Here is a 20766-nt window from a genome sequence, read left to right on the forward strand (position 1 = left end):
TTTGGAGTTGCATGTCCTTCATTGGGTGCTCTATTTGTCTCATCAGGATTATTAGATGGCTTATTGTCACTCTTGATATAAATATCACTAAAGTGGTTAGTTAACAGAATTGTTAGCATATCAGGCAAAATGCCTAGTGGTACTTCATCCATCTTTATGTTCTGAGTTCAAATAAGCATGGGAAAGCGAGCATTAATACGATGATGAAGATAGTTTTGCTGCCATTAACCTTAACTGTATTATCATTATTATTATTATTATTATTAGTATATAAAGGTGGCAAACTGGCAGAATTGCTAATGCACTGGATGAAATGCCTAGTGGTATTTTGCCTGTTGCTATAGTCTAAGTTCAAATTCTACCAAGGTTGACTTTGCCTTTCATCCTTTCAGGGTTGATAAATTAAGTACCAGTTATGTACTGGGGTCAATGTAAATAACTAGTTCCTTCCCCCTAAATTTCAGGCCTTGTGCCTATAATAGGAAGGATTATTATTATCGTTGTTATTATTATTATTATTATTATTATTTGAGTTCAAATTCTGTTGAGGTCAACTTTGCCTTTCATCCTTTTGGGGTTGATAAAAGTAAGTACCAGTTGAGCACTGGAGTTGATGTAATCGACTTAATCCCTCTCCTGTACTTACTGGCCTTGTATCAGAATTTGAAACCAATATCAGTTTCAAATTTTGGCACAAGGCCAGCAATTTCAGGGATGGGGTAAGTTGATTACATCGACCTCAATCCTCAACTGGTACTTGTTTTTATCAATCCTGAAAGGATGAAAGGCAAAGTTGACTTCAGTGGGATTTGAACTCTCTTTTACTCTTTTACTTTTTTACTTGTTTCAGTCATTTGACTGCGGCCATGCTGGAGCACCGCCTTTAGTCAAGCAAATCGACCCCAGGACTTATTCTTTGGAAGCCTAGTACTTATTCTATTGATCTCTTTTGCCAAACCGCTAAGTTACGGGGACGTAAACACACCAGCATCGGTTGTCAAGCGATGTTGGGGGAACACAGACACAAACATATACACACACATAGTCCCCGTAACTTAGTGGTTCGGCAAAAGAAACCGATAGAATAAGTACTAGGTTTACAAAGAATAAGTCCTGGGGTCGATTTGCTCGACTAAAGGCGGTGCTCCAGCATGGCCGCAGTCAAATGACTGAAACAAGTAAAAGAGTAAATATATATATATATATATATATATATATATATATATATATATATATTGTACATTTCATGTGCTTACTCCGGTATATATATATATATATATATATATATTGTACATTTCATGTGCTTACTCCGGTATATATATATATATATATATATATATATATATATATATATATATATATATATATATATATATATATATATATTGTACATTTCATGTGCTTACTCCGGTATATATATGTATATATTATATATATATATATATATATATATATATATATATATATATATATATACATACATATATACGACGGGCTTCTTTCAGTTTCCGTCTACCTAATCCATTCACAAGGCTTTGGTCGGCCCGAGGCTATAGTAGAAGACACTTGCCCAAGGTGCCATGCAGTGGGAATGAACCCAGAACCATGTGGTTGGTAAGCAAGCTACTTACCACACAGCCAAAAGTAGACGACATGCCACTAAGCATTTTGCCTGGCATGCTATCAGTTCTTCCAACTTACTGCCTTTAGTTTTAGCAATATTAGAATCAGTATTGCTGTTATTATTAACATTATTCATGTTTCCCATTAAATTTCTGTGTTCATTTTTATTTATGTTTTTAACACTATCGTTGTTGTTCCCATGGTTTTTGTATCCCTTGTTGCTTATTATAGTTCTTATTGTTACTGGGCCTGTCGTTTTTATTATAAGTGATTATTTTTCTTAGTCATTATTATATTTATGGGAACAGGTACGATAATTATTATTTCTTATTATGATAATTATAGAAGTTATAACTGGAATAACCTCAGTAACAATAACAATTGTATAAGCAACATGAACAACTACAAAAAAGCCCACGAAAATAATAACTATGATAAAGCTAAAAATAAAAATTACTTGACTGTTGAGTCAAGTAAAATATTCTGCTCAATACCACAGATATGCTTGTCAGTTGTTTTACTGTAACCACTTGAGTATGTCCCTTAGTCTCTGACAATATGTGCATCTCTGATCATGAGCAGGAGTAGTGGGGCAGCATCATAGCCATGTGTTGCGAGGGATTCTTTGGGGTTTGAATAAATATCTTAACAAAGGCAAAGTTTGAAGGAAATATTAACCATTTTTCATACTATGTTGTGGTAAGCAAATAGGAAATAACAGTTGCTACCCAAGGACAAAAATCTTGTTGCACAGTGTTATAGGTGTGCTTGGTCGGAGCTGATCTAGAGCAAAACAAAAACAACATGCTTACAACTTGGATGGGTTTCACTACCAATTGAAAACTGACTCGGTGTCTGTGACAGGAAGACATGAAATCAGGATTGAGGACTAGAAGCATTGATTCATCTGCTAGTTTCTCCCCCCCACTCTATCAACTTGGGTTTCACATATTTTAACTAGTTTTTAATTGCTTGCCTTGATAAGACTACCAACCCACCAATCGTCTTCTCTAAGTCATAAAGTCCCTCCCTCTTGTGATAAGAATGTCAATCAAATACATACTTAATGGCAACTTCGAATTCATCACATAGATTTAGCTGTGACAATAGCTAAGACATAATTCTTGTCAGTTTAGTTCAGCTTGTCAAAGAAATGAGGTTGTTGTCTGATACAATGTATGGTGCATGATCATGTAACTCATTATCCACAGGTTTTGGCTAACCTAGATTAAAATTTTCCATTGTTCTTTCCTTTAATTATATATGCTAATGATGTGTTTTAATTAATTTTGAGAATAATCGTGTTTAGTGAGTTAGTAAACAACTAAATTGTGATGATTAAATCAGTGTTTAGCACAAAGCTCTTACATATATAGTAGCGAGCAAAAAAAGAGAATGATTAATATTTTTTTTTAATGTACAAATTCGCAATTGGTTTCGTAAACACGGTTAACCATTAGCTAAATTATGTGAAAAATCTAAGTTTGTGCAATGGTCTTCATAAAAGTTAATAACACTAGAACTAGTTCCCTCCAAATGTCTTGTGCAAAATAAGAGAATGATTAGATTCCTTCAGAAATTTCTGGAAATTTCAAACATTTGCAGGGTCAACGTTACTACCCTCTCAGTATTGTGCTAGCTTCCAAACATGGCACAGCCTGCTAAAGTTACTTCCAGCCTCTGAAAAGAATTTCTCTGGATGAAAGTTTCAGGAATGACTCGCTTGGCTATTTCATGAGATGTGAGGAGGTCTAAGAGTGTAGTTTCATGTGTTCTCAAGCTCTGTGAAGAAACTAAAGGTTTTGAACTGAAAAAGGCAACTGGTAGACCACGCCAAACCACCATGCGAGATGGTCGAGCCATGAAATGGTATGTATTGAAGGATCCTTTCGAGACTGCGGCTGGAATTTCTAAGAAAATAAAAGAAGTGAGCTGCTTTACAATGTCTCATCATCTGAAGGAATTTGGATGAAAGACTTATTCCCTGGCAACGAAACCTACCATCAGCAGGAACAACAAATTGGAAAGGCTTTTGTTTTCAGAAGCTCGTGTGATCTGGGGGATGAAAAGTGGTCAAAAGTTTGTTTTAGCAATGAAAGCAAATTCAATTTCGTAGGTTTAGATGGTAGACAATATGTTAGGTGCTTCACAGGAGATCAGCTAAAATCCAGGTGCCTGAAGAAATCTGCCAAGTTTGGAGGAAGAAGTGTCATGGTATGGTGAATGATTTCTTCTGAAGGAGTGGACCTCCTAGCGCACATGTACACACACAAATATTTATATGTTTATATGGATATAATATAACCATCTCGCACAGACTTAAGTAACTGAAAAGTACCTATTTATGAACAAGAAATATAGCATTTTATAAGGGATAAGAGGTGAATAGGTTATGCGCATATATACACATATACAAATTTTCATATGTTTATATGGGTATAGTATAACCCTCTTGCATAGACTTAAGTAGCTGAAAAATATCTATTTAAGAGCAGTAACAACTTATAAAGGATGAGAGGTTAATAGGTAAGGATATCAAAATAAGAAAACAAAATAATAAGAATTTATAGAAAATGATAAGAAATACATATAACCTACATTTAAAGAAACAGGGTATTAAAATTTGAGGTAGGGAAGAGATAGAGGTAACCCAAAAAGAGGATGTAGTAGGTATGGGTGTAGTGAGGGCAGTTAGAAATATTCAGACGGAAGAGATTTTATAAGGTGTAGAGCGCTAAGAGCACCATCTGAGCATGATCGCTGCCAGAGCAGCTGACTGGCTTCCGTGCCAGTGGCACATAAAAAGCACTATTCAAGTGTGAGCATTACCAGCGTTGCCTTACTGGCACTTGTGCCAGTGGCCCGTGAAAAAAACATTTGAGCGAGATCGTTGCCAGTGCTGCTGGACTGGCTCCTGTGCAGGTGGCATGTAAAAAAACACCATTTGAGCATGGCCATTGCCAGTACCGCCTGACTGGCCCTTGTGCCGGTGGCACGTAAAAAGCACCCATTACACTCTCAGAGTGGCTGGCGTTAGGAAGGGCATCCAGCTGTAGGAACTCTGCCAGATCAGATTGGAGCCTGGTACAGCCATATGGTTCGCCAGTCCTCAGTCAAATCATCCAACCCATACCAGCATGGAAAGCAGACGTTAAATGATGATGATGATGATGATGATACAGGTGCTATTATATATATGATTTTATAGTTTCTAGTGGGTATATATATGTAGTGACTTTCATGTAAGTAAGTCTCCTAATTATTCTTAAATGAGATACTGCTAGCAGTCATGCAGAACTCACACTGAAACCAAAACAATAAGGGTGAAAGTGAAAGAAAAACTTAATCATTTGCTTCATGACTAAGCATGATGACTCAGCAATACAGTCTAATCACGATTGATGTCTTATAAATGCTAAGATTTTATTGAAAGCCAAGAGGGTTATGCAACCTTGCCCATATTCAAACAAGTTTTGTTTAAGAATACAAACATAGATTCAGTGGTTAACTTTTTTTAAAAATTGCTTGAAAGTGAGTTCCCTTTAGTTACTTATGCATAAAAGTACATCTAAATACGATACAGGAAATTGTTTTTTGAGGAAAAAAATTTTAAATGTTGTATCTCTAATGTACGTATGTAATACATACACATGATAAAATTATGATGAAGCCTTTAAATATTTATGGTTTTCAGTTCTGTATTTCTGTATTGTTTTTTCTTTGACAGATGTTTCGACCGCTGCTCGGTCCTATTCTGAAACCTTGGTGAAGATAGGTCAAACTGCTATAAATAGATCTACGGGACCCACACAAAATATTGGTATAGTAAATTTTATTGTTTGCATTCTTGTATTCTTCTATTGGTTTAATCCAGTGTTTTTCAACCATTTTTTATCTTTGGTTCCTATTTTGCTCAAATGGACCCACCTAATCATTCAATCTTAAAAAAATCCTGTTGTATTTTTATAGTTAACCCATTACCTACCAGTGATCTCATATGAGATCACTTAAAAATTACACATTTCATAATTATCTGTCAATATTTACACATATCTAACCTTTTTGCTATATCTACTAGGTATATTTCTCTGATATTCAAATGAGGTTTGCTAATTTTTCACCCAATATCTTGCTTATTTCTATTTAAAATGTTATTTTGATCATTCCAGATTGTTTCTAAGGCTGTTTTATGCTAGAAATCAAAGTTTCATAAAAAAATTCCATTTTATAGAATTATGGGAGGTAATGGGTTAACTACTATTAGGAATTATATAAAAATAAGCCAAGTGAAATCATAGTTGTGGCTGATGCCAGTGACGTGTAACTGGCACCCATGCTGGTGGCTGGTGGCACATAAAAGGCACCCTTCAAACTTTGGGCCCCATGGAGGCAGTGACAAGTGACTAAGACCTTTGGCAATATACCATGCTTGAGATGCCAAGTGAGACCGTAGTCATGGCTGATGCCGGTGTTTCATAATTGGCACCCACTACACTCTTGGAGTGGTTGGTGTTAGGAAGGGCATCCAGCTGTAGAAACATGTCAGATCAGATTGGAACATGGTGCAGCTCCCTGGAGTATCAGTTTTCAGTCAAACCTTTCAACTCATACCAGCATGGAAAACAGACATTAAATGATTATTATTATTGTTAAGATTATTATTATTATTATTATTAAAATATTTTGCGTATTGTAGAAATATAACCAATATATAGGAGATAAATTTTACCTACTAAATCTTATATGGACCCCCAAAGGCTATATAGACCCTAGTTTAGAACCACTGGTTTAATCTATTGGATTGAAACCATACAGGGTCACTGCTTTGCATGGGGCTCTTGTCTTGTCTCACAATGGCATTTACTCAGGAGGGGTTAAGCCAGCTCCATTTGAGTTCACGTGTGAGTTCATAGGAATTTCAAGGGATGATCAGAGTTCGCACAAACAGTTCCTGTCTGTATTTGTAAGCTACCGTACATGACCTGTGGCAGGTCATCCATGTGTTATGCCCTCTTGCTGCAGGATACCTGCAGATGTGATCCAATGCCTCCAAGAAGCCGCCAGATTCTGGAACAAATGCTGCCTGGATTACACCATTGTCCTCCAGTTAGCTGAGTTGTGGTTCCAGCACTGCTAGTATCAGACCTGTTTGCCTTGGGTGATCCTACTAGGGACTCGAAGTCCCCAATAAGCATAGCTCTGACACACACTAGTTTAACCTTCCCACCATGATGGTGGTCAAGTGTTGGACTTTGAGGAAGGTTTTTATGGGGCACAGCTTGATTTTACTAAATTTATGTCTCTTTACAGATACATTGGGTTTTATTGGCTTATCTCCTCTTTAGTATTTAAACTGGCCATATCTGGCCCAAACATTCTACTTGTTTTATGTTCAGACCAGATAGATTAAGCCTCTCTAAATTACCCAGATGAATTAAAATCAAGCTGTTCATTGCAACTGTTGAATCAGTGCTATTATATGGTATTGAAACATGGACACTTACTGAAAAATTATCAAACAGGCTAAATGGATGCTACACAAAGATGTTACGAATGGTCCTAAATGTGAAATGGCAGCAAAATATGACAAATGAATGCCTTTATGAAGACCTGCCAAAAGTTAGCAAAAAGATCAGGCAAAGATGGCTGCTACTATCTGGACACTGCATGTGCCACCCTGATCTGGAAGTGTCTGAATTAAACTTGTGGAACCCACTTCATGGAAAATGTCACGACACATTGACAACTTGATCACAAACACTGGCCTGAAATGTATCCAGGACCTTGAGGCAGTGATGTTTGACCGAGAAGTGTGGTGGGTAGTCTTTGTTGCTGTAGCCTGGGTTGGAACCCAGCCATGAAAACAAAATAAGGTTTCTCACATGTATCCTGCAATGTCATTCAAAAAACAAACAATCACATTATAGGCACAGGATTGGCTGTGTGGTAAATAGCTTGCTTACCAACCACATAGTTCTGGGTTCATTCCCGCAACGTGGCACCTTGGGCAAGTGTCTTCTACTATAGCCTCGGGCCGACCAAAGCTTTGTGAGTGGATTTGGTAGACAGAAACTGAAAGAAGCCCATCATGTGTGTGTGTGTGTGTGTGTGTGTGTGTGTGTGTGTGTGTGTGTGTGTGTTTGTGTGTCTGTGTTTGTCACCCTGACATCACTTGTCAACCGATGGTGGTGTGTTTACGTCGCCGTAACTTAGCAGTTCAGCAAAAGAGACCAATAGAATAAGTACTAGGCTTACAAAGAATAAGTCCTGGGGTTGATTTGTTCGACTAAAGTCGGTGCTCCAGCATGGCCACCGTCAAATGACTGAAACACGTAAAAGAGTACATCATTGTACTCTTGAAGCTATAAGATAATGTGTAATTGATTCAAAATAATGTTAATAATTAAGCATTACATTTGATTGAGCAATCTGAATTCTAAGGGATGATTACACCAACCACATCTAGCCCGAATAGTCTGCCTGTTTTATGTTCAAACAAGTCAGATCTGGCCTCTCACACCTACCCAACAATGTCATTTTAAAAATAAACAATAATATCATCAAAATGTTGAAGCTATGAGATAATGAACGGTAAATTTAAAACAATGTGAATGAATGAGTATTAAATTTGATGGAGTTATCTGAATGCTAAAGGATTAAATATGACAAAGTATATACATAGATTTTACAAGCATGTCTATGATATTGGCAGTATTTGTGTGTGTGTGTGTGTGTTTCATATCTACTTTGTATGTGTGTATGCAGTAGCTACAGCATACATGTGAATATGTGTGTGTATGCACAATATCTATAGTATATATGTGGATGATATCTGCAGTGTGTGTTGGATATCTATAGTATGCATATGTGCATGTGTGTGATATATATGGTATACGTTTGTGTGTGTGTGTGTCATATCCTATATGTGTGTATGTATATGTGTGATATGTACAGTGTGTGTGTGTGTGTTGCATGCGTATGATGTCTACAGTAAACGTGTGTATATGTCTGTCTGATATCTACAATGTGTGTGTGTGTGTGTGTGTATATATGTGTATGTGTGATATATATACTCTGTGTTTGTATGTGTGATATCTACCGTATACATGTGTGAGTGTATGTTTGTTTAGTGTTTCTATGTTACACTGACCTTGTGTGTGTGTGTGTCTGTGTGTGTGTGTGTGTGTGTGTGTGTGTGTGAGAGAGAGAGAGAGAGAGAGAGAGAGAGAGAGAGAGAGAGAGAGAGAGAGAGAGAGAGAGAGAGAGAGAGAGAGAGAGAAAGTTGGTACAGAAGAAATATATGCAGGATACAGTCTGTTAGTTGAGAAGAAATGAAATGAGGGATATATTGTGTGTGTGCGTGTGTGTGTGCTTGTATGTATATATATATGTGTGAATGTATGAGTGTGTGTGTGCTTGTATGTATGCATGTGTGTATGTGTTTGTAGATAAGAAATCCATGAGGGATGTATTGTGTTTGTGTGTGTGCATGCTTGTATATACATATATGTACATGTATATGTGTGCATGTGTAAGTAGAGAAAAAATGAATGTAAGATCTATTGTGTGTGTGCATAGGTATAGAAAAAATTCATACAGGAGGTATGTATTGTGTGTATATATGTGTATCTTTGTGCGTTTGTAGAAATGAAATATAAATGGGACTCATTGTGTATGTATGTGTTTGTATGTCAGTAGAAGTGAAATGAATGTGGAATGTATTGTTTGTGTGTGTTGTTAGAGAGGAGCCAACACCTTTGCACCACTCCGGTGACAACCCACCAACCCAATCTGTCCTCCAGGTTTTTCCTAATTTGGCAGATGGGAGTCCTAACAACTTTGCCTAAACCACTTTATGCAACATGCCTTATAGGTAGTTGAGGTACTTCCCCAGAGGAGAGAATTTGATGGGTCTGTTTAGCTAGTCATTACCGACAAGGGTTTTATGAGGTGGGAATGCAAATCCTACCTCATTCTCTTTTAGTCACATTTTATGACACACAAGAAATGCTCATTCCAACACATCTCATGAATATAGAATGCTAATTGATATTATTATGTAAGGTGGTGAGCTGGCAGAAACATTAGCACGCATCATGCCATTCAATAGTGTATTTACATTAAGTATGGGTTGATGGTAACATCTCACCAATGTACAGTGTGTTTTTAACACGGCATGTCAATGAAGAGATTTTCCCTCAACAAAAGTCATAGCATACTGTATTTTAGTGGCATATATACATTAAGTATGGTACACAGAAGACTATTTTATTTCAATGCTGCTATAGTTGTGTATACCAAATTTATTTCAACTCAGCAAGCTTTCTGCAATAAAGCTTACTGTGAGCAAATTTTGTGGTGACAAATTTTGTTTTGGCATTTGATGATCAGGTAGATGTCATTGACAAGGCTCAAGAAGGCCAAAACACATCTGATATTTTTGTGAGTTATTGCTGGGATGATGATTGCCTTGTAATATGCACGTGCGCGCACACACACACACACACACACACACGTTTTTTATACCCGCGTCCATGAAGAGATTTTCTCACAGGTGAAAACCACATATCATGTTTACACTGATGTATATACATTAAGTATAGTATGCAGACAGCTATTCTAATGAATCATTAATTTCACAAATGAATGCTATTAAATTATAATGAATGTTATTAAATTACTGTTTTAGTCTGAAAACTTAAACTAAATTATTGTTTGTATGTAATACAGGAACAGAAGTTCTGGTCTTGCTCCAAGTGACCAAAGCAATACCTATCACTGAAGAGGTGAAACCTCATTGAAACAATGTGTTTGGTAGTCTGCTGATGTCACTTGAAGCTTGGCTTAATGTGTTTTTAGACAAATTCTACAAGGAGACAATTTTCCCTCCATGACAACAAAATTCCATAGCATATTCCTTTCATATTTTAGTGCAGAGTAACATGCTAAAAATAAACTCTTTTACTCTTTTACTTGTTTCAACAATTTGACTGTGGTCATGCTGGAGCACCGCCTTTAGTCGAGCAAATCGACCCCAGGACTTATTCTTTGTAAGCCTAGTACTTATTCTTTCGGTCTCTTTTGCTGAACCGCTAAGTTATGGGGATGTAAACACACCAGCATCGGTTGTCAAGCGATGTTGGGGGGGACAAACACAGACATATATATATATATATATACACACATATATAAATATATATATATATATATATATATATATATATATATATATATATATATATATATATATATACGACGAGCTTCTTTCAGTTTCCGTCCACCAAATCCACTCACAAGGCTTTGGTCGGCCCGAGGCTATAGTAGAAGACTACTTGCCCAAGGTGCCACTCAGTGGGACTGAACCTGGAACCATATGGTTGGTAAGCAAGCTGCTTACCACACAGCCACTCCTGCGCCTATTTTGATCCTAACTGCTTCATGTGTGCACAAATCATCACCATCATCAACAGCACATCTGTTTTTCTATGCTTGCATCAATTGCATGAGTTCTCTTTCTCTGTCTGTCTGTCTGTCTTCTCTCCTCCTTCTCCTATTCCCTATATTGTGATGTATTTCTTTTTCTCTTTTCCTTTTTACCTTCTATTTTCTCCTACTTTTCTCTTTCTTTTATTCTCTCTTTTCTCCTTTCTGTTTTTCTCTCCTCCATCTATCTGTATATCTATATCTGTGTGTCTGTCTCTGTCTGTCTCTCTTTATCCCCTCTCTTTCTTTCTCTACTTCACAATTTTTCTTTCCTTGTCTCCTTTCTCTTTCTCTCTCTCTCTCTATTTAACTTGCCTTTCTATCTTACATTTTCTCCTTATTTTCTCTCTTTCCAGTTCTTTCTTTCTTTCTTTCTTTCTCTCTCTCTCTCTCTCTCTCATCTCCCTCCCTCATTTCTCTCCTCTCTCTCTCCCATTTCTCTCCTTTCTCTCCCCATTTCTCTCCTCTCTCTCTCTCCCCCATTTCTCTCCTCTCTCCCCCTCTCTTTCTCTCTCTCTCTCTCTCTCTGTTTTTCTCTCTTTCCATTTCTTTCTTTCTCCTCTCTCCCCCATTTCTCTTCTCTCTCTCTCTCTCTTTCTCCCTCTCCCTCTTCTTCCATCTCTTTCTCTCTCTCTTTTTCTCTCACACCCTCCCTTTTCCTACTACCTGCATCCCACCCAAAACTCTAAACCTGTCATCCTATTTACCCAACCTTCAGAATAAAGTCAGATAATCCCTGTCTGCTTCTCCCCCTCCCCACCACCACTGCTTCAGCCTTACCACAGCCTCTTCTACCCACAACCCCTACCAGCACAACTACCACTTTCAGGGCCATTACCCCTGTCATTACCACCCCAATCATCAAATCCCCTACCCATCAACATCACCAACACCAACATCCCCTCCATCACCCCCACCATTGTGTTTGGAGAATATAGTCTTTTTCATAGTTTATTTTTTTATTCCTCACATTCATGTCTGTGCTTTCTGGAAGTTGTTTTTTTAAGGACCAAGTTTAGGGAGCAAATATGGTTCAGCAGGATTAGTTTAGTGTATGTAGTTATAATCTGGGGCCAATTGGGGATTTGTGCATTTTTATTTTATTAAAACTTTTTGAAGGAAGCAAGGTTGTTCAACTATTTCTTTATTGTCTTATCTCCTCCTCCTCCTCCTCCTCCTCCTCCTCCTCCTCCTCCTCCTCCTCCTCCTCATCATCATCATCATCATCATCATCATCATCATCATCATCATCATCATCATCATCATCCTTTCTACTATAGGCACAAAGCCTGAAATTGCAGGATGATTGAAGTTTGACAGTAATAATGATAATAATAATAATAATAATAATTTCAAATTTTGTCACAAGGCCAGTAATTTCGGGAGAAGGGTGGGTGTAGCAGATACTTATTTTATTGATCCTGAAAGGATGGAAGGCAAAGTTGACCTTGGCGGAATTTGAACTCAGAATGTAGTGACAGACGAAATGCTGCTTGGAGTTTTGCCTGTCATGTTAATGATTCTGCCAGCTTGCCACCTTGATGATGATGATGATGATGATAATAATAATAATAATAATAATAGTAATAATAATAATAAAAACCGCTGACAAATGGTATAAACACCATCCTGAAGCTGTGACTGAGGGAGAAAATGTATCGATTCTCTGGGACTTCCCCGTACATACTGACAAGGCTATAAAAGCTAATAAACTGGATATTATTATAAAAGACCAGACAAAGAAGACGTGTTTATTAATTGACATGAGTATTCCCTGTGATCATAATATAACGGCGAAAGAATTTGACAAGATCAGTAAATATAAAGACTTGCTAATAGAAATTGAAAAAATGTGGCACCTCAAGGCGGCTACCGTACCAGTGATTGTAGGATCTCTAGGAATGATAGAAAAAAGGTACTGAAACCTATTTGAAAATGACACCAGGATTACCATCCCTACAGGAAGTGCAAAAAATCATGTTAACTGGAACGACTCATGTACTGAGAAGAGCATTATCGCTGTGAAAACAACATCCATTCATGAATTTTTGTTTTTTAAATGCATATTTTACCTGTGAATTTGTGTGTGTAAACTGGGAATGCATACAACGAGTTTCTCTGCCCTAGGTGTATGGAAAACACTCAGCGAGAAATGGAAGAAAATTTGAAGAAAGAAGAAAAAAAAGCCAATATAATAATAATAAGAATAATAATATTGGGTTGTCCTGAAACTTCGTGCCAATTTATAGTAGCTTACTTTTCGACTTATTTTAGAACATGGTTGAGTCCATAAAATAGGATTTGACTACACCTCCATTTAGAGCACAGTTTAAGCTATCTTTTCGTGGAAGAAGGTTTATGTTCCTATAACCTGTGTTAATTCTGTAACCCTTTAAAATGGAAGATAAAAAAGTTCATTTTCAGCATTTGATGCTTTTCTTTTTCCGTAAAGGGAAAAATGCCTCACAAGCAACCAAAGAAATATGTGCAGTTTACTGTGATGTTTCTTTACCGAAAGAACTGTATGGAAGTGGTTTGCAAGGTTCCGAGCTGGAGATTGTAGCCTTCTTGAAAAAGAGCGATCAGGCAGACCATCCACTACAGATGATGACCAAATTAAGTCATTAATTGAGAATAACCCACATTGTACAACCCGAGAATTGGCAGAAAGCCTCAACCTATAAAAATCCGTCGTTCATGAGCACCTGGTAAAGCTTGGGTAGATAAATCGCTACGATGTTTGGGTACCACATGATTTGAATGAAAAGAACCTTTTGGAAAATCGGCACAAACTTTCCGGACAACCCAATAGTAATAATATTGGTTACAAATTTTGGCACAAAGCCAGCAAGTTCAGGAGAAGGGTTAAATCAATGCCAGGGCTCAACTGGCATTTATTTTATCAACCCTGGAAGACTGAAAGGCAAATTCGACTTTGGTGGTGCTGGTTGTTTCTTTTCTTGTGTGTTCGATTTCTGACCTTGTTTTCTCTATCTTCTATAGGTGCAGCACTCAATGATATTTCCCAGATTTACAAACAACTTGAAATACAAACTGAAGAGAAAGTAAGTCTCCATTTTTGTTATATTCCCTGCCACTGAGCAGCAGGTATTTAACTAAGAATCATTATCATCATCATTGTTTTAACATCCACTTTTCCATGGTTGGATGGAGTTTAACAAGGCAGATTTTGTATGGCTGGATGCCCTTCCTGTCTCCAACCTGCATCTTTCTCCCATATTTCTCCCACGACCAATGATACTGCTTGTATGACAGTGACATTCTTTTACAGCAATCATGCAATGCCAAAGCAAGGAAACGCAAACACACACACACACACGCGCGCGCAGTTGTCTCTAAAGTGATGGAGGATGTTAGTAAGCACCAGCATTGCTAGAAATAAGAGTCAAAACAACTCTTAGCCATGTTAGAACGCTTTACTTACTAGCACACTCTCTCACTTTAGTGACAACTGTACTTATTGCCTATCAGTTCTAAATTGCAAATAACCACCTTAATAATTTATGTATATATATGTGTGTGTGTATGTGTGTACATACACACACATGCACAGACTGAGTCGGTACTACTACATCGCTCGCCATGACAGACAGAAAGGATTGCCTGAAGCCATGAATTTCAGTTTATGGAAACAATATTTATATATCACCTGAGGAAACACAACTAGATCTCATAATGCAGGGGTTGAGAAAGTCAATTACATCAAATAAGACCTGCAAACGTTGCATGGAAACAATTGTAGTGATTACAAATAAATTTTCCTCTGTACTTCTTGTTGACTCCAACTTATTCAATTATTCACTCACACACTACAGAAGCTCCAGTGCAAATCTGGCAGTACATACAATTCTGCTGCTGGATAGCACTGGATGAAATCTGAAGGTGTATGAGTTTTATACTGTACTCTGCTGCATTTGTAACAGAATATAACCTAAGTAGAAAGACCTCCTTTGGTCATGAATGACTACAGGATTGCACCTAGAAAGTTCCCCTCTGAGGCACAAGTCCAGGCAAGGTTGTTTATGGAAGATAAGTGGTCGCCCATGCACACCAGCCTCCTCTCTCCATGTTACCACTGGTATCCAAGAGAAAAGCAAAGGCTGATACAGCTTGGCACCAGTGATGTCACAACTCGTTTCTACAGCTGAGTGAACTGGAACAACGTGAAATAAAGTATCTTGCTCAAGAAAACAACACACAGCCCGGTCTGGGAATCGAACTCACTATCTCATGATTGTGAGCCCTATTCTGTAACCACAACAGGCTTCTTTTCACTCAGCTTAAGACCATCATCTGGTCCTTGCACCACAACAGGCTTCTTTTCACTCAGCTTAAAACCATCATCTGGTCCTTGGGTACCTTTTAACAAGTCAACTCAGTTGTTACCCACTTTAACACCACCACCAGGTGCTTGAGTAGAGTCCACTCTGTTAGAAATATTTACGCCAGGTGTTTAATTACAGAAGAACTCCTGCTTTTTGGCCTACCTGTCTTCGAGGCCATGAGAAAACATCTACTGTTCTCTCTCCTGCTCTCTCTTCTCCACTTTCTCTCAAGAAAACAAAAATTGTGTCTGTTTCATATGTTGTTGTTTTATTGTAGATGAAAAGTCTGATGCAGGATATATCATTTCCTCTGGAAAATAAACTGGAAACAGATTTGAAGACCATTCCGGTAAGTTGATGCTATTTAATGGCATTATTTAATGAACTTATTTAATGATCTTATTTAACAGTTTTTTCTAATGATATTGTTTAATGGTATTATTTAGCAGCATTATTTAATGACATTACTTAATGATGTTATCAATGGTGTTATTTAATTACATTATTTAATGATAATATTTAATGGCATTGAAGATGACAAGCTGGCAGAATTGTTAGCACTCAGGACAAAATGTGGTCAAACTAAAGTGTTTGACCTGAGCAAAAAAAAAAAAATAGCGCAATAGGTGTAGTAAACTAATATGAAAAAAATGCACGCTAGTGAACGAGGTGCAGTGGAGAGGACTTGGAAAATTCACATTGGGAATGTTCCGAGTCCTCTCATCATTTCCCCGACTGTTAGCAAAATTCTTTTCTTCATATTCGTTTACTACACATTATTTTACACCTAGTACACTATTTTTTTTTTCCAATTTTTATGACAGGTGGTGGGTGGGGTGCAGACTTGGATAATTCACACGATCCAGTAACCCCACTTCGACACCCAGTCACAAAAACGAAAAGACATTAGTGTAATAGGTGTAAGACAACGTTTAGTAAACGAATATGGAAAAAAAAAGTGTGCACTGGTGGGGGAGAGATAACAGGACCTGCCCCTCAGCTACAGGGGCTACCAAAAATCTAGTCTGTAAGAAACAACCTTAGTCCTTTAGTGTACAGATCACTGTCAAATATAATGCCTGTTTATTCACAATGCATTATTCACATGCATTATTCACATGCATTATTCACATGCATTATCTTGTGCCTTCAAGATTTCAATGATGTGATTGTTTATTTTTGAATGACATTGTTAGGTAGGTGTGAGAGGCCAGATCTGGCCAGTTTGAACATAGAACAGGTAGAACATTTAGTCCACAGAGGCAAAAACCGGGTCCATTTGGCATTGTGCTGTGCTTGAGAAGAAGACCCATCAAACCAAGTGAAACCACAGTCGTGGCAGATATTGGTGTCACACAAATGGCACCCATGCCATTGGCATGTAAAAGCACCCATTACACTTCTCAGAATGGTTGGCATTAGGAAGGGCATCCAGCCGTAGAAACCATGCCAAACCAGACTGGAGTCTGGTTCAGCCTTCCAGCTTGCCAGCCCTGGTCAAACTGTCCAACCCATGCCAGCATGGACAACAGACATTAAATGATGATGATGATGATGATGATGATGATGATGGTCAGGCTAATCCTTTAACATTTAGATTACTCTGTCAAATGTTTTGAGTTAACCCATCATTATCACATAGCTTCAAGATTTCGATGATGTGATTGTTTATTTTTAGAATGACATTGTAGGGTAGGTGTGAGATGCTGGATCTTGTAACATTGAACATAAAACAGACAGAATATTTAGGCTGGATATGACTGGTTTAAACCCTTTAGCATTCAGATTACTCTGCCAAATTAGCTTGCTTACCAACCACATGGTTCCGGGTTCAGTCCCACTGCGTGGCACCTTGGGCAAGTGTCTTCTGCTGTAGCCTCAGGCCAACCAAAGCCTTACGAGTAGATTTGGTAGATGGAAACTGAAAGAAGCCCGTCACATATATATATATGTATATATATGTGTTTGTGTGTCTGTGTTTGTCCCCCCAACATCGCTTGACAACCGATGCTGGTGTGTTTACGTCCCCGTAACTTAGCAGTTCAGCAAAGGAGACCGTTAGAATAAGTACTAGGCTTCTAAAGAATAAGTCCTGGGGTCGATTCGCTCGACTAAAGGCGGTGCTCCAGCATGGCCGCAGTCAAATGACTGAAACAAGTAAAAGAGTAAAGAGTAAAGAGAGAGTATCTTGTAGCTTCAAAATTTCAATGATGTAATTGTTTATTTCTATAATGGCACTACGCCATGTGTGAGACGTTAGATCTGGTTAGTCTGAACATAAAACAGGTGGAATTTTTAGACTGGATAAGGTGGCGAGGTGGTAGAATCGTTAGCAGGCTGGGCAAAACGCTAATCGGCATTTTGTCCATCTTGATGTTCTGAGTTCAAATTCTGCTGCGGTTGACTTTGCACTTCATCCTCTCAAGGTTGATAAAATAAGTACCAGTTGAGTACTGGGGAGTCGATGTAATCGACTTTTCCTCTCCCCTGAAATTGGTGGCCCTCTGCCAAAATATGAAACCAATATTTAGGCAGGATGTGTTTGATTTAAATGCTATAAGGTTAAAGCTAACTGTTACAGCTTGTTTCTCTTTCAACATTTTCTCCCCTTGTTTTTGTCTTCTTGGGCTCATCTGTAAAGCAGTAGAATAGTTTAGAGAGCCACAGTCCCTGTAAACATGCAGACACTCATACACATGTACACACAAGCACATATGTACACGTGTATACATACACACTGAGTGCTGTACAATTTAGCGACTTGCTTACTATTTTATTCCAGTCTTCATTGAAGAAATACAACCAAGAACACAAGGCCATAGTAGTTCCCTTCGAGAAGGCTCAAAACACACTCACTAAGATGCAGAAGAAGAAGTCTCGCTCAAAATTTAGTGATAAAGAAGCTGAGGTAAGTCTTTCTGCTTGTTTTCCTGTTTCTTTTTCACGTCTTTGTGTTTAAATCTTCACATATCTTCCAATGGTGGTGCCCCAGCATGGCCACAGCTCATGAGCTGAAACTAGATAAAATGAAAAATATTCATAATGTATGTGGTGGTGGTGGTGGCAGCGGCAGTGGTGGTGGTGGCAGCGGCAGTGGTGGTGGTGGCGGCGGCGGTGGTGGTGGTGGCGGCGGCGGCGGTGGTGGTTTGATGATGATGTTGATGATGTTTATACATTAGTAATATGTGTATGTATGTGTATAATGTAGTGATGATAGGAGTGTGTGTATGTATGTATAATGGTTGTGAGTGTGTGTATGTGTTAAATAGTGATTGTGGGTGTGTGTGTGTGTGAGAGAGAGGGAAAGGGATAATGGCAAAGGTAGTGTGTGGTGATGGCAATGTGTGTGTATGATGATGGTGTAGTGTGTGTGTGAGTGTGTGTGTGAGTGTGTGTGTGAGTGTGTGTGTGAGTGTGTGTGTGAGTGTGTGTGAGAGAGACAGTGATGATGGTGTGAGTGTGTGTGTGTTTGTGAGAGGTTGTGTTGGTGGTGGTGATGACTACACCACCACCACCAGCAGCAGCACCACCACCACCACCACGACCAATACCATCACAACTCCTATTACTATCCTTTACTCACCCCACCATTTCTCTGTATTTCCGTCTCTTCATTTTGCAGTATGCTCAAACAATCAGCAAAGCCCAGATGAAACTTCATGACCACAGAATATCTGGTTTACAAAAGGTAAGCGTGTCTTCGGTGATTCATTCATCCATTCAGTTATTCATAATGATTGTACCATGTAAAAATATATCCTTGACATATTTTACTACTGTTACATTACTGTGTGTGTGTGTGTGTGTGTGTGTGTGTGTGTGTGTGTTGCTTGTCTTCAAGTTTTTGTTGTAGTTTGACTTTCATTGTCTTTGTATATATTCAGTGGTTTGAGGATGTAGCCATCGGATATGATATAATTAAGTTGTCTAAATAGGTGCAGGAGTGGCTGTATGGTAAGTAGCTTGCTTACCAACCACATGGTTCTGGGTTCAGCCCCACTGCGTGGAACCATGGACAAGTGTCTTCTACTATAGTCTCGGGCTGACCAAAGCCTTGTGAGTGGATTTGATAGACAGAAACTGAAAGAAGCCCATCTTATATATATATATATGTGTGTGTTTGTGTGTGTGTGTGTGTGTGTGTAGATGTTTGTGTGTCTGTATTTGTCCCCCCAATATCGCTTGACAGCCGATGCTGTTTACGTCCTTGTAACATAGTGGTTCAGCAAAAGAGTCTGATAAAATAAGTACTAGGCTTACAAAGAATAAATCCTGGGGTTGATTTGCTCGACTAAAGGCAGTGCCCCAGCATGGCCCCAGTCAAATGACTGAAATGACTGAAACAAGTAAAAGAATAAAATATGTTGTGTGTGATGTGTATGTGTCTTTCATTTAAACTAATTTCTTTGCTAATTGCTGTTGGTAGAATGACAAGAATAGTCAAATAAATTTTTGTGGAGAAGTGTAGAAAAGATTAATTTCAACAATAGTTTCAGTTGATTCTCTTTTTATTTCACGGATATATACAATTACAATTAAATGTAAATAAACTGGGAACAATCTCCCTTAGTCAATAATAGGAAACTTGAAAACCTATCGTATAGCACAAGGCTGTCCAACCTGCGGCCTGTGGGTCGCATTGCAGCCCACTTAATGCTTTCATGCAGCTTGCTGGCAATTCAAATTCTGTATTATTTTCTTCTAGTTATATTTTCATTTACTTTGATAATGTATAATGAGAAAATTATTCTCGGAGTGTGCTATTTCGAATAGATTAATGAAAGCCTCAATAGAGGGCGGTAAAATGAGGGAGGCCATGGGCTTTATGATGTAGAATAGTTGACTCTACATTGTAGAGTCAGCCATTGTGTTGATGCATAATAAACAGCCATTGTTTCAGTTTCAAATCTTTTGTGGTTGGATCTCAATAGTGATTTTATTATTTCCTAACCTTGTTTACAATGTCGGGAGATAGTGGCTTCATTGGTGCTTCAATGTTTATAGTCTAGGCTAAGCCTAATGCTTTATGCAGAAGACCCTTTATTTGTTACTGATTTCTGGAATATTGATATCAGCATGATTACGTAATTTTAATTGTTAATTTTAATAGTCCGCTATTTGCTCATGGTATCTGATACTAAGAAGAGAAAGATAACAAAAGAAAAGAGAAAATTCAATATCTTATGGAGAGAGAAATATTTCGTAACTGAAGCATGCAATAATATTATCTGCCTCTTATGTGATGATAAAATTGCTGTATGCAAGTAATATAATATTAAGTGTCACTATGCTGCCAAAAATGAGTCACAATATA

The 20766-nt window shown here is 38.0% G+C and overlaps 1 protein-coding gene across 3 annotated transcripts in view; it reads left to right on the forward strand.

Moving 5' to 3' along the window:
* The window catches only part of LOC106877308 (BAR/IMD domain-containing adapter protein 2-like), a 169630-nt gene that overhangs the window by 110276 nt on the left and 38588 nt on the right, over positions 1 to 20766 (forward strand). For all 3 annotated transcript variants that reach the window (XM_089351994.1, XM_014926177.3, XM_089351993.1), the window contains exons 4-8: positions 5351 to 5443; positions 14110 to 14171; positions 15730 to 15801; positions 18235 to 18360; positions 19075 to 19140. In XM_089351994.1, the coding sequence (XP_089208120.1) occupies positions 5351 to 5443; positions 14110 to 14171; positions 15730 to 15801; positions 18235 to 18360; positions 19075 to 19140 (419 nt within the window). The remainder of the gene's footprint in view (positions 1 to 5350; positions 5444 to 14109; positions 14172 to 15729; positions 15802 to 18234; positions 18361 to 19074; positions 19141 to 20766) is intronic.

Source organism: Octopus bimaculoides, chromosome 5 (genome assembly GCF_046866305.1).
Source record: "Octopus bimaculoides isolate indiv1 chromosome 5, ASM4686630v1, whole genome shotgun sequence".
In the NCBI taxonomy this organism is placed as follows: domain Eukaryota; kingdom Metazoa; phylum Mollusca; class Cephalopoda; order Octopoda; family Octopodidae; genus Octopus; species Octopus bimaculoides.